This window comes from Pteropus alecto, unplaced genomic scaffold, assembly GCF_000325575.1.
Source record: "Pteropus alecto unplaced genomic scaffold, ASM32557v1 scaffold288, whole genome shotgun sequence".
NCBI lineage: Eukaryota > Metazoa > Chordata > Mammalia > Chiroptera > Pteropodidae > Pteropus > Pteropus alecto.
The window spans coordinates 1,294,443-1,311,021 of NW_006442124.1; the positions used below are offsets into that span (position 1 = coordinate 1,294,443).

The 16,579-nt window shown below is 37.9% G+C and overlaps 1 protein-coding gene across 1 annotated transcript in view; it reads left to right on the forward strand.

Annotated features, from left to right (window-relative positions):
* Positions 1 to 16,258, forward strand: part of TMEM182 (transmembrane protein 182) — a 52,205-nt gene extending 35,947 nt beyond the window's left edge. The window contains exon 5 of the mRNA XM_006920790.3: positions 14,094 to 16,258. Coding sequence (XP_006920852.1) covers positions 14,094 to 14,314 — 221 coding nt within the window. The 3' untranslated portion in view covers positions 14,315 to 16,258. The remainder of the gene's footprint in view (positions 1 to 14,093) is intronic.
* Positions 16,259 to 16,579: the final 321 nt, after the last annotated feature.

Below are 16,579 nucleotides of genomic sequence, written 5' to 3' on the forward strand. Positions count from 1 at the left end.
CTCATGATGGTACCCATCTTTCTTTAATCGATGGTCAATTAACAAACCGTTTTTCTAAGCACACTTTTTGCATAATAAGTATTGTGCTTAATTCTGCAGATGGAATCAAAAGAATAATCAGATATGGATCCTTGCTCAAAGAGCTTAAAAAAAAACTCATTCTGAGAACAAGAGTCCTGTCTAACCTAGTCTGTCTTTTATTTCAACTCTTTTCTTCAGTGGTTTTTCAGGGGCCTTTAACAGGGGCTCAAATTTCCCCATTTGAACTTCCTAATATTTTAAGTTCTTTTTTAATAATTGAGATGTAATTTATATACCGTAAAATTTACTATTTTAAAGTGCATAGTGCAATGTTTTTAAGTACATTTACAGAGTGGTTCAAATATCACCACTATCTGATTCTGGAATATTTTTATTATTACTCCATGAAGAAACTTCATTTTCTCCTCTGCCGTCCCCCAGCCCTGAGAAACTACAATCCACTCGTTTTCAGTCCCGATGGGTTCGCTTGTTCTGGCTTTTCATGTAAATGGGATCACACGACATGTGGCCTTTTGTGTCTGTCTTCTTTCACTTAGATCTCATAATTTATCGTCTCTCTTCTTTAGTTCATAATTCCATAAGACCAAACCCCTGAGAAGCCTTAAAACTGAGCATCATCTTTACCACATATTATTTCTCCTCCAAACCACGTTCTACCCTTGCCTCATTCAAAGGTCTAGTTAAGGTGCATATTTTTCTATGGTCTTCCCAGAAATAACAGCTCTCTGCTAAAATATGTAATTACTTGTTTCTTCTCATTCCTTGATTTTATTTTTTAATCTTTGTCAATAAATGTAATATGTAATAGTAGTAGATTGGTACTAACACATTATGGGCAGCGCAATTGATTTAAACTCCGAAAACTCTGATCCTGAGTTTGGTCTTAGAGAATGTATGGGTGTGTTTTGAAAAAAATTATTGATCGTTTTATAATTTGTGTGAGATAGTAGTATATCTAACCACACTCATTGTGGTAATCACATCATAAGGTTTATAAATGTACAATCGCTACGTTGTATACCTGAAACTAATATAACAGTGTATGTCAACTATACTTTAATAAATTTTTAAAAATTATGTTAGGCTGAGAATGCCGTAGAAGGTAAAGCATTTGATACATACTCGTGTGCCTGTGATGAGAGGATTTTCTTGTTTCAGTGACTCTTTTGTTGCGTGTGGGCCTGGAGCTGAGTCCCCTCTTGCTCAGGTCATCGTGGAAAAGCCCCTTGAGAGGTAGCAGGTGTCCCAGGTGTCTGAACCCCACTGGACTAGATGACTGTGATGACACTTCCTTTCAAGTTTGACTTGATTTCCTCCATGGCACAATTCTTCATTGTCTATATAGGACCGTTCATTTCCCAAGAACAGAGAGAGAGAGATTTTCTGTTGGATGAGATAAAATATTACTGTTCATCTTATCTGTTTGGGCAGGAAAAGTAATGTTCTCAGGAATAACTAAAGTTTACTGTCTAATAGCAATTTCTACTGTGAAACACAATTTTTTAGAGTAGTTATGGGACCAATAAATCATCCTTAAACTTGAGAATTTATTGACAGAAGAATTTTTTAAATCTTTCAATTCTCTGTTAAAACATTCCCAGATATTGCTAATAGGTAATACCCGGATGAGGAAAATATGAAATAAACACTCGGTTTGTTGCCCAGCCAAATTCTTTCTGTACCCCATTTAATAGAGAACCATGCATATACTGTGATAGGAAAGATACATTTACTGAGTTAAACTGAATTTATAATGCTTTCTTTGGTTAGATTTCATATTTTCAAAACGAAAAGGTCTCATTCCATGCACCTAGTATTCCAGAATCTCTTTCGTTTTAGGGCTTGCTTCATCATTCCCTGCCTGACCGCGTCTCCAGTACTGTCCCCTGCCAACACATTGTGCTCTGGCGGGCAGTTGGAACCAGTGCGGCTTGGGCCCATGGTTGCCGTGGCTGCTTTACCAATGCCACAAACAAGATTGGACAGTCTCTCTTTATTTGGATAGATGGCCTTGGTACAGGGAGGAACCAAATTCCAGGTCGCCATTGCTGGGTATGTGCACATAGAACGACTCTGGCATCAGCAAGACAAGAGTTTGGGGTGTTCTGCACGTGGCTGGACATGCTAACGTTGCAGCTGTTGGTGTGAATAAGGGGCGGGGGCCATGGTATTCCCTTTGCTCTGGCAACTGGCTCTGAGCAAGCCTTGGAGGCTTTGTATGTTGCCACTCCCTACACTGGACAGATACCTCCTCAGGCAGGCCAGGCCACGTGCTCCCTGAGGGTATTCAATTCTAGACCAAATGTATGGTAATAGTCAGGATGGTATGACACTGAGCCTGTGTTTCAGTGACTCTTATCACACATCTCCACAATACCTCAACTATGGGTGACATTTGTTTTACTGTGGACTCCTGGAAAACTTAGATGCAAAGGGGATGACTCCCGTCGTCTCCTCACCCTGTGATATTGGAGGCTACAGGAGAGGCACAGGAGGAGGTAGAACGGGTAGGCATGGCATTACAAAACATTTGAGTAATATGGAGAAAATTATTAGACAGCTGCGTATTTCTAATGCCTATGCAAGGAGACATCCATGCAAGGATTGCTGTGCATCAGTTACACCCTTCCCTCTCTCCCAGTGCACAAGAAAGAATAATGACACAGTCTGGATTTTCTGGGACACTGGCATTGGGTGATGAGTCACAAACACTAGAAATAAGTATTTTGCCAGCATATCAGGATAGAAAGACTTTCCTCCACAATTGAAATCACCTTTTCCTGAATGACAAACTGGGATTACCTTTTTCTGCTGAGTGTAAAGCTTGAGAGTCTCACCTGGGTAGAGGTGCCTCAAACGCTTCTGCATCTTGGCTAACTGTGTTTTTAGGCCCCCAAGTTGGTGAGGCTGCCGAGCCATCTTGTCGGTCAGAGAAAGAGAGCAGCCCTTATTTGTGGTTCGGCTCCTGTCCCATTCTGTGACTGTGGGGAGTATGCTGCTCTCCCAGACAGTTGTTCCTCAAGATATTGTTGGTTCTCAGGGACATGAACCAAGTGACTTGGGGTGAACTTTGTGAGTACTCTGCCATGTGGGACAAAGAGCTTGAAGTACATCCATCTCTGGCCACCTTCTTCCTTCTGATCATCAATCTTCATAAAAGAGGTGCATGGCTATGAGGGAATATAAAATTCTCATATCTAGCAGGTAATACTGAATCAGAATTAAATCGTATTTGTGGCTTGTTTCCCTTTTTCTTTCAAAAGATCCATGGATTTTATAGTAGCTTATCAGCAAACCACATTTATTTCTACATGAGATAGGTATGAAGGATGCATAACAGAAGAGATTTTTTTTTTTTTTTTTGCCTTAATCCTAGAAAAAGTAGCTCACAAAAGCCAAGGGACGTTTTCTGGATGTTCATTTTCCTTTGGCTGAGACTAAGCACATGGCTCATAGGAGGTGCTCACTGTCATGGCTGGCCCCTCCTGTCTTCCTCTTGATAAAGCAGAACATGGCAGCAGTCGGAGCAGGGGAAGAGCATGTCGGGGAAACACAGACCAAGAGCAGGAAGGGATTAGGACACAATTGCTGATGGCCTAGAGGAAGGCGCTCTGAACTTACGGCACACGCATCTCCGTGCTTGCATCTGCTGTCTCCATGTCTGCATAGTGAAAGAGCCAGGCTATAAACAGCTGCTTACTCTGAACAAGCAAAAGGGCCTCCGTGTGAGAACAGGCCAGAGAGCCCAGTGAATTCTTGCCAGAATGGCTTTTCGAAGCTTCTGTATCTTTCTTAGTGAGTAGAAAGTAGACTCCCCAGAGAAAATCACAGGCATAAGTTGCCAACAGGGAATAGAATATTCCACCAAAGTCCAGGACCTAATATTTTATTCAGAGCTCTGGCTTGTTGGAGGTGGGAGGTGAAAAAGAAAAAGTAATTAATAAAAACTATTGGTTACTGATATACCAGCCAGATGTGCTTTTTACAGTAGAACTAATTTATCCAATTTTTATGAACTGTAGAACGACAGCTCAAATTTCCCTTTTGCTCAATCCAAAGACTTAGTACACTAAATCTCCTTTTTAAGTAGGTCTTGAAGAACTGGCCACTCTTTTGTTTCTAAAACTACCTGCTTTGTACACTTGCTGTGTGCCTTTAGTTGTCATATGTGGGAATTTGTTAAGGAAAATTACTGTTTTGGATACTGATGCTATTATAATGTGGGAAGGCCTTCCTTAAAATTTTGATGTGGAATTTTAATGTTCTTCTTATGACATTTTATATAAATGTCAAGTGCTAGAGTAAGTCAACCTTTGTTAATATTAAATAGAAGAGAGCTAGGAAGAGTTTTTATTTACAGAAATATTTTAAAGCCTTATTACTTTTCTTCCTCAGATACTTCTTTGCAAGTTTATTTTTCCCCACATGGCTTATTAGTTGAAATATGTGTCACAGGCTGTTAGAATCAGACTTGTCCTGACTTGGTTTCGAATGGGGCACCAATTTGGTAGATACATGACACTGAAATGAGGAGATGGGTTCCCAGAGGAAGAATTCAAGGGGGGCATTTCAAACTCAGTTCCATGAGTGTCCAGCATCTCAGCCAAATGGAGGCTTTGGAAGGGAGGGAGAGTGTGAAGAAGAGAAAAGAGACATAGAGATATTTCTCTAGGGAGAGATGTTGCCTCCCCATGAGTCTCCACCCCCACCCCCCAGGCTTGGTATATGTGTCCTTGTCACAGACATTCTGGGTTATGGTCTGGGTGTTGCCTTGACAAATCTAGGGAGTGAGAGGCCAGCTCAGTAATTACTTTGGTGGAACTTTCCTAGAAGAACTTAAACTTCTAACTTAAATAAATGTTCCCCACCCCATTTAAAAAATGTATCCGTGTTGTTCTTCTGAAAAACAGAGTGACAGGCCTGGCAAATGAATGCTTTTGCTCACATGTCACATTATTATGTGGTATAATTAATTTCCACTCTGAGAGGGAATTCTCAGATGTGTAAGGTGACAAGATTATTTCTGGCCTATAAATAGGATCTCTGGTTTGGGATTAGGTTTGTCATGGTGGAAAGGCAGAATGAGTTTCATTTGCTTCATTCCCCTTTTCCAAAGTATGTGTGTCATTAAAATCTGTTTACTCAGTACTATACGGGATTTCATTTCTGTGTAAGTATTCTGTTTCATTCCACACCCTTCCTACAAATAGTCACTTTGCTTGGAAATAGCTATCAGTGAATGGCTAAGGCAAATTGGATTCCTTACTAAATTTTGTCATGTGTTTTCCGAGGACTTTATACTTTCTTGTGTAGAAAGAGAAGCACATAGGTACAGACTGATCTGAACCCTCAGATCAACATATGCTGAGTCCTAGAAGGAATATTTACCTGCTATAACCAAGGGGCTTTTGGGAACAGACAAGAGGTTTGCTTAACTGGACCCGTGAAGCAGAAAATGTCTTCAGTGTGACAGCACAAGTCTGGGTCCACCTGACGTTTTCTTTTCCGAAACCTTCTGTAGTGGGACTGTGGGGTGACTGGTGCCACCTGGTGGAGAATTCCAGTAAGACATTGGCAGACATGATTGAAGCATATTTTCCCTCACTTCTATGAAATCCCAAAACTAGCAGACACCGTGACAAGTTTATTCTCTTACCTCTTGGCCTGTCCTGTAACAGCCCAGTCATGTGAGGTGCTCTGATACTTTAAAAAGTTTCAGAGAACACTGTTTGCTAGCCATTAGCAGGATCTCATGCTAAAGCTCCATCATCATCATTATCATCATCATCATCTAGCCAATAATGATTATGTGCTTGCCAGCTTACAGGCATCTTGATAAGTTACCATCAATTCCTGCCTTCTGTGGTAGACACTTGCATTTTACTAATAAACTGATACAGAGAAGAGGCCTGTTCTCTTCAACCACTTCCTGCTTCCTGAAACTCAATCAACAAACACTTCCTTGGCATTAAATGAAACTCTGCTTTTCAGATTAAATCTCTAATGACTTGTAGAAATAGATACACCCTCATGATCATTCTCTGTCAATAATTGTTTCTGAAAAGAGTAGAGCATTGAATATATTGGATGGTTAGTGCCTAAAATTATTATGCCGATAAATATTTGAGAACTCTGATGGACAGTATCTAAGTTCAGTCAACTTAATGAAAGAGAAGAGGCGATTCATGTATTTAGAAAGTAGTATGATGAAGTGTGGGTAGCAATGAATATTTGTCAATCAGATAGATATAATGAAAATATACAGTCATGAAATTTATAATTATATAAAACTATTCAAGCTATCTCAGAAAATTGGAGAAAAATCAGTGGAGAGCAAGTCTGAGAAAATAAAGAATGGCGATAAGCCAAGAATATTTACAGTAGACTGTTATGTGTCAGTAGTTTTATAATTTCTGAAATACAAGATGTAAAAATGAACATAATTTAGCTATAAGAAAAAGCAATAACATTAATTTTACAAAGAAAGAACTATTACAAAAATACAATTTAAATTATTTTTAAGAACTTCTAGTTTATGTTCCCTGAAAAATCTATTTTTGGGGGGAGGAGAAGTTCAAAAGAATCATTTATTACTCAGAAAAGTTTAGAAATAACTTTAAATGAACCATAATTATCTTTCCACAAAATCAATACAATAGAACAAGCTACCATATATTGTTATTCTAAAGATTTATATTAACATTAAACTGTAATATGAAGGTTCTGGGGATAGTGAACAGAGATAGAACAACCCACTGTGATGTGAATGGACTGTGCGATTACTACAAAACAAGATTCATGAAGATGGATGTTATTACATTCTGTGATAACTTGAAAATTAATAGCATGTATCAAACAGTGGTTATGTTATTGGTAGAAGCACTAATTTTTTTAATGAATGAACTAATAGATATGAGACTTGAAAGTACATTACAATATAAAGACAATATTACTCTTTAGAAAATGTAGGATTGGCAAATTTTTCTTTCCCCATCATGTAATGTTTAGGGAAATAAGTATACATTTTAGCTTCTGGAATAGATCTGGCCTGCACTAATGGCCATGTCCTCCTTTAGCATGACACATAGGGCTCCTTAAAAGTTGAGAAAGGCCTCAAACACTGCAATTTTTAAGATTACTAGTATATTAGTCATTAATACATGTCGAAACTGGTTTGCAGATATTGTGGCAATTTTAAGTGTTTGCATTTAATATATTACTGTTTTACACTTTCAAAATATGTACTTAAATGTAACTACCTGATATATAACTTAATTTGTAGATATTATCCACAGTCTTATATGAATGTAGGGCTCAAATCACATAATCCATTTGGACTCCAAAGCTATCCATATCTTGAGGGGGCTCTACAATTCTATCCCAGGAGGTCACATCCCTTGCCAGTTCTCAAGAGAATAGCTCTTTTAGGTCTCTAAATTTTATCCCTGAAATTAAAGCCTACAGGTACTTCCTGAATATCTGAAGGGCAACTCTCTTTCCAAAGGACTCTGAGAAAAAAAATGGTTCGAGGGTGGTGGTCTTGTTCCTAGATTGGGGAGCAGTCGACAGGGTTCATTTTATAATGAGAGTTCATAATATTCATTTGTATGTCATATTTTATATATGTCAAATAATACATAGTGAAAGTTAAAGAAGGAGCTCAAAACAACCAGTCATAAAAAATCTTTTTGCTCTAGGCACTTGGAGAGTGTAATTGCTCAGTGAGCACTATTGAATAACTGTCAAAGTTTTGTTGACAAATTGATGTTTGTGGAAGGTAACATAAGGTAGTTTTTTAAAAAACAGTATTCTTAGTATAGCTTAGTAGGGCTGCTAGGGTGTTTGGGGAGGCGGGCAGTAAGCGTGAACAGGTGTGCTTCAGATCACTGCTGTAGCATCAGTAAGCCCAGCACTATTTTATCAATTTGGTATAAGACTGTGTTTTGTGAAAAGATTTTGTTGCCAGTTTTTTTCTCAGAACCATTTGTCTAAGGAAATGTATCCATCATTTCAAGACTTTGAGCTAGAACATCGCGAACCAAAATATTCATAGTAGCTTAATTTATAATAGCCAAAACCTAGGAAAAACCCAAATGTTCACCAAGAGATAAATAGATAAACAAACTGTATCTATTTCTCAGTCATCTTCTTGAGTAAAAACATCTGAAGACAAAAGACTGTTATTATTATTTACCCCTTAGAGGAAACTTCAAGCCGTTGGAGCTTAATTTAATACCTTAAAATGTTAGTGCTGTGTGTTCTAATATAAGAACTGTTTATATGAAAACTATTTATGTATCTTCTGCAAAAGCCCCTTGTGGGATATTGGTCATCATGCCATTCAGCATTTCTATGATGATCTGTTATGTATTTTTTTGCTGAGTTGCTGTATTTTCTTTTAGAAAATAATAGTACATACATAACTTATTGAGTTTCCTTTCGGTTCTTTCTCTGGGCACATGGGGTCTATGCTTCCCATCTCATTAGTGCTACTGCTATCCTCAGGACCCTTACCCACCTCCAGGTTTTTTATTTCTGTAGTTAGTGGGAACTCTCCCCCTGCCTTCCAGGGAGCTCCGCCTAGAAAAGTAACCGAGTCCCTTACCACCTCCTTTCTATTGTAGGATGTCTAAGGTGCTACACCCACTATGAGGGCTTCTGTTTGAGTTATGTCTGAACCTTTTGACCTTGGTAAAGAATTAATGACTGCAGAGCTCATCTCCATCCTCCGAAAATAGACACAATGAATAAGCTACTGCTGTCACATCCCCAAAGTTTTATGAAGCGTGCTCTCTAGTCCTCTGTAGATGCCCAGACTGAATGTTGCCCTATCTCTAGGGTGTATGCATTCTCCAAATTGAGAAGAGACTAACTATTCTGCTTCTAACTTGCTATTTGTTTTAACTTCCTTCGTAATGGAGTTTTTAGATATGGCATTCTATGGCCTTTCCTATGCCTATTGAAAGCTGAAATGAATTACCACTGAACTTGAGTGGAAGCATGACTAAGAGAGGCTGGTGACTTCTCTAGAATTTATGATTCTTTCCCAAGTAACCAATAACTGCCCATGACACAAGCACATTTCAAAGACAGATCAATTACATGGAAGTAGTTAAAGATCAAGTTTGATTTTAAACTTGCGGAAGATACATAAATAGTTTTCATAGGCTTTTAATTTTAAATACAGGTATATGTATTTCTAGGTAAGGATATAGGCATTTGGCATTTGTTTATGTTTCTGAAGAAGAAAGTTTTCATTTCTGCGGCTAATGTTTTCCTAAGAAAGCATTTTTAAATCTGTTTTTTAAAGAAATATAGCAGAAAAAATCTTTATAGTATGTCTTCTGTTTTCATTCTTGTTTCTGTAAGATATTGAGGGCATTCAGTGTTATTTGTCAGTCTGACTCGATGTTGGGGGAAATTCTTCTGTTTTTGTTTCCATATTGTGATCATTTTCATATTGTATATCATTAGCAATTGCATTCCTAATGGCATTTGTGACTAAATTTTCTGACCTTTGTTTCAGAAAAAAATGATTTCCAAGTTGAAGTCATGATTTTTAGAGGGAAAAGTTTTCAACTCTGTAAGAAAATCCATGTGTAACCATAAGCTTGAGTGGCTCTTCTCTATACTACCAATAAGAAGAGCAACCTCTGTGTTCCTGGTGACTTAATTATTTCTCCATGACTTTTAACGGTCGTAGATCTTCATGGGATTTGGGGCCACATTTTGATGATGCCTCCAGGAAGCTGTTTTATGAATTTTTGTTGGAGTTTGAAAAATAGGTATTATAAAATTTAATTGGCAGCAAATTATGCTTTCAACATATATGATTAACTTTAAATATAACTTTATTTAAAAATACATTATTACCTAGATATTATTAGTAATTTCAATTCCTGCTAAAATCACTGTGGCAGGTAGATTTGAAATGTAACTCACTTGTTACTCAAGACAGTTATTGTTATGTTTTTATGAATGAGGGACTTAAGATATCAAGGGATAATAATTAACATTTTCCCAAAGTATGAGTATTGCCCTAGAAGAGATGATCTACCTGGCAGGTGGACCAAATCAATAATATTATTATTCATTAGTCGTCATAGTATCCCACCAAAAAAGATATCTTTCTGGGTATATAAACACTCTCCTCCCACTCCCCAACATACGCACTTTATAACACACATAGCCACAGACTTTTGCCACATTCTCTCTTTCTTTTTTTAGTTATTCATTTCACTTTTTGGAAATATTTTAAGATGTACATAGAATTTGCAAATCCTACTTTAAGCTTCATGAGCTTGATTCTTTTGAGGAATACAGAACCAATTTTTCTAGAATGTTCTGAACCGGTTTGTCTGATTTTTCCTCATGATTGTATTTAGGCTCTTCATTTTGGGCTGCAATATCATAGCAGTGATGCTATATTCTTCTCATTGCAAGTCATGCAGTGTGAGTGACATCTATTTGTCATGTCACTGGTGATGTTAACTTTGGTCACTTGAGTAAGGTGGTATTTGCCAGGTTTCTTTAGTATTAAGTAACCATTTTCCTCTTTACAATTTTTTTTGTGGGAAGAGACTTTGAGCCTGTATAAATATTTGTTTCTCATCTAAATTTCATCCACGTTTTCTTGCCTGAATTACTACTTAAATGATTGCCAAGTGGTGATTTCTAATTTAATTATTTCTTCTACATTTATACGTTAGCATTCTGTAAGGAAAAGCTTTCCCTTCCCCTCACTTGTTATTCACTCATTTATTTATATCACTGTGGGCATATAGATTCCTATTTTATTCAGTGACACATAATCTGCTACTATCATTTGTTTGGTAATCAGATTGCCTTGGAATCGGCTAGGGGAAGCTCCGTCAAGCTGGCTTCTGAACACCCCCATCACTCTTTGAGCACATCTGAACTTTTTGGTATAACGAGATGTTCCAGACTCACCTTGTACTTTCTATTCCAGCCTGAATTCAGCTATCAGTTTGAGATGCCCCGGTTGCTGGTATTTAGAAGCCAAGATATGGACAATGTACTCCATGCTCTGGGATGTCGTTGATCCCAGTCCCTGTCAGAGAACAGAGCCAGGAAGTATATCTAGACATACACGCACAGCTACATTTTAAAATACACACACACTTTTACTTACATGTTCATCTATCAGTCATCTATCTATCATTTATCTATCTAAAACCATAAATTCACACTGATACATTCAATTCCAAACAAACACTGTAGAGTTCATTTTAGCTTTCCCGGTTTCACATTTGTAACTCCCTTTTCAGGCAGTGAAGAATATGGCTCCAGTTAACCTCAATGTACTTATTTATTTGATTAGTCTACCTGTACTTAACAGTCTCCTGGCTTCTCTCTTGGCTACATACCTCAAACAGGACCCTGGCATAAATTCTTGCTGCTACCGCAGCTAAACCAGTGGCCTTTGGTGTAAGTACTTCCCCATGTTTAATTCATTTTCCTTGTCTCTGTCTCTCTGTGCGTGTGTGCGCACACACGTATAAAACACTGGTGATTGAATGGGCAGGGAACCACCATCTTACCCCTGGGTAAGATATAATCATACACTGATCTGATATGAATTAAATGGACTGTATCTTCAATTAGTGAACAAGTTAAAGATTGTAGTGATAGAGCTATCTATTATTCATTGCTTTCAGGATCTAATTGCTCTTCAAATAGCAGCAATATTTAAATATAAGTTAATTCTTCCTTGTTAAGAATCATCTACATGATTACCTGCAATACTTTTTCTAAATACTCTAAATTCAGAAATGGGTTTTATAACTTTTGAAATAATGTGTATAAGCCTACTGGTTTTCACAAAGGCAATTTTCTTTTCTTTATATAAATATCTGAAAGCATAAGAGATTCATATGAAGCGAGGAAAATAAAACTCATATCAACAAATAATAACAAAGGTTTGCAATGTAAACATTTGCATAAGACAAATAGTATGGAAATAACTAAGCCAAATCTTTACATTAACAGAGGACACTGTCTATATATTTCCTGAAAAAAATTTATTAAAATGCAGAGTTGCTAGACAACACATGGTGTTGCCATATTGTTGTCAAAATCTGAGGGACGGCCTTGTGAGGAGTTTGCTCGCCGGCTATGACTTTGCTGTTTGCCTGTGATATGGTTGTTGTTCAGTCGTTAAATTGCTCTATTCTGTGCTCCAGGATTTGCATTCACATTACAGACTACAGTGTGAAGGATGTTTCTTATTAGGGAAGCATCTATGTTAGTTCTTCATTGCTCTGCAGCTTGTATCAAGATTATGAGAAAGTTTTAGCGCTGATACGGATGCACCTTGACATATTTATAAGCCTTTCTTCTTTTGTGTTTACCTCTTAAGATCCTTATGAAACTGATGGCCCAAGAGTGAAGACACCCTAAATACTATAGCAGCACAATTAACTCGAGAAGGGTGATTGATGGCTAGGCCCTTAAAAAGCAACTCTGTCCTGCCAATATGCCTCAGTCTCTGCTCCTGGTCACAGAGTTCTGTTTTCTTTCAGACAGATTAGCACTTAGAACATGGAGATTTTATACCTGAGGGTCAGTTTGTTAAATCAAAGAGTATAATAGATCCTTGACAAGTTTCAATTGAACTTTTGGACAAATAGCAAGTGACCTCAAGTGTATTTTGCTTTGGGACAGATTTGAATCCCTCAGGCTGTGTGGTCTGTGTGTGCAGCCTGCCATGCACTCAGTAGCGAATCAGCTTAGCTGACTCTCCAGACTTTGCAGCTCAGCGCAGCCCCATTGCTCGCTTCTATTATTACAGTAATGGTCCCATGGAGAAGGATGTGCTTAGTGGTATTCTCATAATTTGGCATCTGTGAAGCTCTTCTGTCATATTGCTTGTTCAGGTCAAGGGTCCATATTTTGATATTTTCTCTACTCTCGTAATTCTAACAGTATTTTTGAACAGATGGGTTACCGTTGCATTGAAGTTGTGAATAAATCGGAATGTTGCCTTCTAGTTAGTGGTTAAGCACTTTTCTTCCTTCCTCCTTTCCTCCCTTCCTTCCACCCTTCCTTCCTTCCTTCTTTCCTTCCTTCCTTCCTCCCTCCCTCCCTTCCTTCCTTCCTCTCTTCCTTCCTCCCTTCCTTCCTTCCTTCCTTCCTCCCTCCCTTCCTCCCTATCTCCCTTCCTTTCTTCTCTCCTTCCCCCTTTCTTCCTCCCTCCCTTCCTTTGTTCTTCCCTCCTACCTTTCTTCCTTCCTCTTTCTTCCTCCTTTTCTCCTTCCCTCCCTCCTCCATTCTTCACTCCATCCTTTTTTGTTGTTTGATAGGCTCTTAATCTCAAACCTGTGGTTTTACGATCCGCAGAATCTTTTTCATTATCAGTCCCCTCCCTCATTCTTTCTATGCTGTAACCAATCTTCAGCATATATTTTTCAATTTCCAAGAATCATGTGCTTTCTTTTACATTAGTTCGGGGCTTTCATCTCTTTCTTGTCTGGTACTTACCTCGTTTTCTATTTCCACGGCCTTATTTAACTGCAGCAGTAGTTATCTGTGTTATAATAATATAACAATAGTCGGAAAGACCTGAGCTGAAAATCAACTCTGAAAACTACTGGCTGTGTTTGTGCATGCCTTGAATACCTATTTCACCAGTTTATAGTACATAGCAAAAGAAACAATGTATGACAGTGCTCATCCCAAACCAGGCATCAGTCAAGATGGACAAATGTTAGAATAAATTCCACTAGGCAGGAATCTTTGACTCTTATGTCCACAAGCACCTAATACAGTGCCCGGAACACAGTAAGTACTTGATAAAAGCAAGTCAGCTGTTGCCATGGTTCTAAAGCTGCTGTAGCCCTCACTTTTTCTCAGTGCTTTGAAACTTAAACATCAACGGTGTGCATGTAAAGTATATAATAAAAGTCTGACACAAATAGGTGATTTAGCTAGAAATATATTTTTAGAAACATATCATTGGGCAAATGATTGGTGAGTGTTCTTGGGAAAACATCTTCCAAAAGACTAAAGATCTCTTGTTTTATCCTTCTCAGGCGTCCTGTTTTCACTGGTGGTGACACTGTACGTCATCTGGGTCCAGGCCGTGGCTGACATCGAAAGCTACAAAAACATGAAAATGAAAGACTGCGTGGATTTTACCCCTTCTATTCTCTATGGCTGGTCATTTTTTCTGGCCCCAGCGGGTATATTGTTTTCTTTGCTCGCTGGGCTACTATTTCTAGTTGTTGGGCGGCATATTCAGATTCACCACTAATCAGGCTATTGCTACCAGTGTTTTCTTGAGAGAGTTTAAAACAACAAATTTTTATTTTTCATTTTGTTTCAGTGACCCAGGGTAGAGTTAATTGGTGAAACTTTTTAGTTGCTATTCAAATTAACCATTTACTTGTGATTTCCTCCGATAAGAAGGTTCTAGAATCTCTCCAGACACCAACCTGTTTCCACCTTATCTAAATGCTATCAAAAACCTGGTTCTTTAGGGAGCAGGTAACAGGGCCTCCTTTTCAATTGCACTGGTTAGAGTTCGCGCAGAATGCGAATATGATAGCATAATATCAGCTGGGGCAAATCAGGACTTGATTTAAAGCCTCCTTGGCATTTACTTCTGTTGCTACCTAGAAAAAATCTTTGGAGAATAATTAAGAATGGAAGCAAATGTCAGAGAATTTACTCCGTTTCTTCTCTGCACACATATATTTCCACATACACGTTCACTGGCTCCTGTGAGCAAAGTATTCGTTACTTAAAAATGGATAGCAGTTATTCTTGTAGCTGGGGCCACACAAACTCATCAGTTAAAATGGGCCACAACAAAACTAAGAATGTGTACTTTTTCCACTTTCTTACCAACAGTAGTTTGGATACCTAATTTCATTCAGTTAATTTTACATCAACCTTAAACTATATTTAAAAGTAGCAGATCTGCACAGCAAATTACCTATGATACTGATTGGATTTTTAAGAACTTAAAGTGAGTTAATTGTATACTTAATATGGTTGAAAATATGTAAAAAGCAAGAACCTTAGCTTAGTATATAACTCTATTTGATATTTTAAAATTCCCATTTAAAATTATATTGCTAATATGTTCAGCATGTGAAAATTCATTGATGAAATGTGCTTTTTCATATGCTCGAAATAGTTCCGTATGAGGAACTTTATTAAAGACTATGAAATATGAATTTTCCCCAAGATTTCAAGGGTTGTAGTTCTTCTGATCATTTGATTCCCTTAATTATCGTCTTTCAATTCCTCCATCTTGACAACAGGTATATTAACATTTATAGATTTGTGATTTCCTTTAACCTCTTGAAAGAAAACTTTTGCTTTTGGCAGTAGGGGTGGGGGTCAGAGTGGAATAATTCTGTATTATTTACTAGCATAGACATTTTGCATATCACAGAGGTTTATTTGGCACCAGTTTTCATTGAACTCAAATCCATCTGAGAAACCTCAGTCCTGTTTGGAAGCCTTCACCAGGGAGAGCTTGGTGGTAGCGAAGGAACCAAGTACAGTGTGGTAGTGAGCTGTGTTCCAGGGGCAGTGTTTTACTCCACAGCTGTTGTGACTCTGAAGGCAGGACTCAGAGGTAAATTAAGGGTGATCACCTGGAAGGTGCTGTGGGATCGAGGGACTGTTGCCTTCTATCCAGCTGTCCCCCAGTGGAGAGATTGCCAGAGTCTTCTCTCCACATCTCTTACTTTCCGTTAAACCATGTTTCAATGGGAGTGGGGGATTTCTGGAGGAATAGCAAAACAATAGTAAGGAGAGGCATTTTAGTGATTAAGGACAGTTAGGACTGCATGTAGTAAAAACAAAAATAACAACAATAAAAAGCTTCAGGGGTTTAACTGCTTTCTCAAGCCATTTCAGTTTATATCATAAACAATTTGGTGGCACTTTCCTTTCTCTTCTTCTGTTTCATTTTTATATTGCTTCATTTATTTCTTTGCTTTTGGCTTGATTATTAGAAAAGTAATTATGGGTTCTATTATGCATATTGACTGTGATATTAAGTTATGGCATGCCATTAAGTTTTCCAGACGATGCTAGATGTATTTGATTAGTTCGTGTCATCTGTAAATACAATTCCGTTTTGCAGAACTTTGGAATGGAGCCTTTTCCTGCTGTATTATATGTCATTTAATTTTCATATACAAGTTGCGTTCAGTAAAGGTTTGAACATTTATAAATTTCAGGTGGTTATCCTCACTTTCTAATGCACTTATGTGGCTACCATATATTTATCATAAGACAATTGGCTGAATATCTGATGTGCATGACACTTTTACACAGACCCACACTTTGGAAGTATTTCATGATTGTAAGGTATCAATCACATTAATTCAAGCACATTTCCTGATCTACTTACCAGCAGTCCTCAGAAGGGGGGAAGCTGAGTTGTGTTTGCTGTCAATGAGTAAAATATACTTAAAAATAGCAGACCTACAGCATATTTTTGTAACAGCCTTGTGTCTGATTTGAGATAGTATGTTGCAGATTTTTTCTCTCTTTAGCA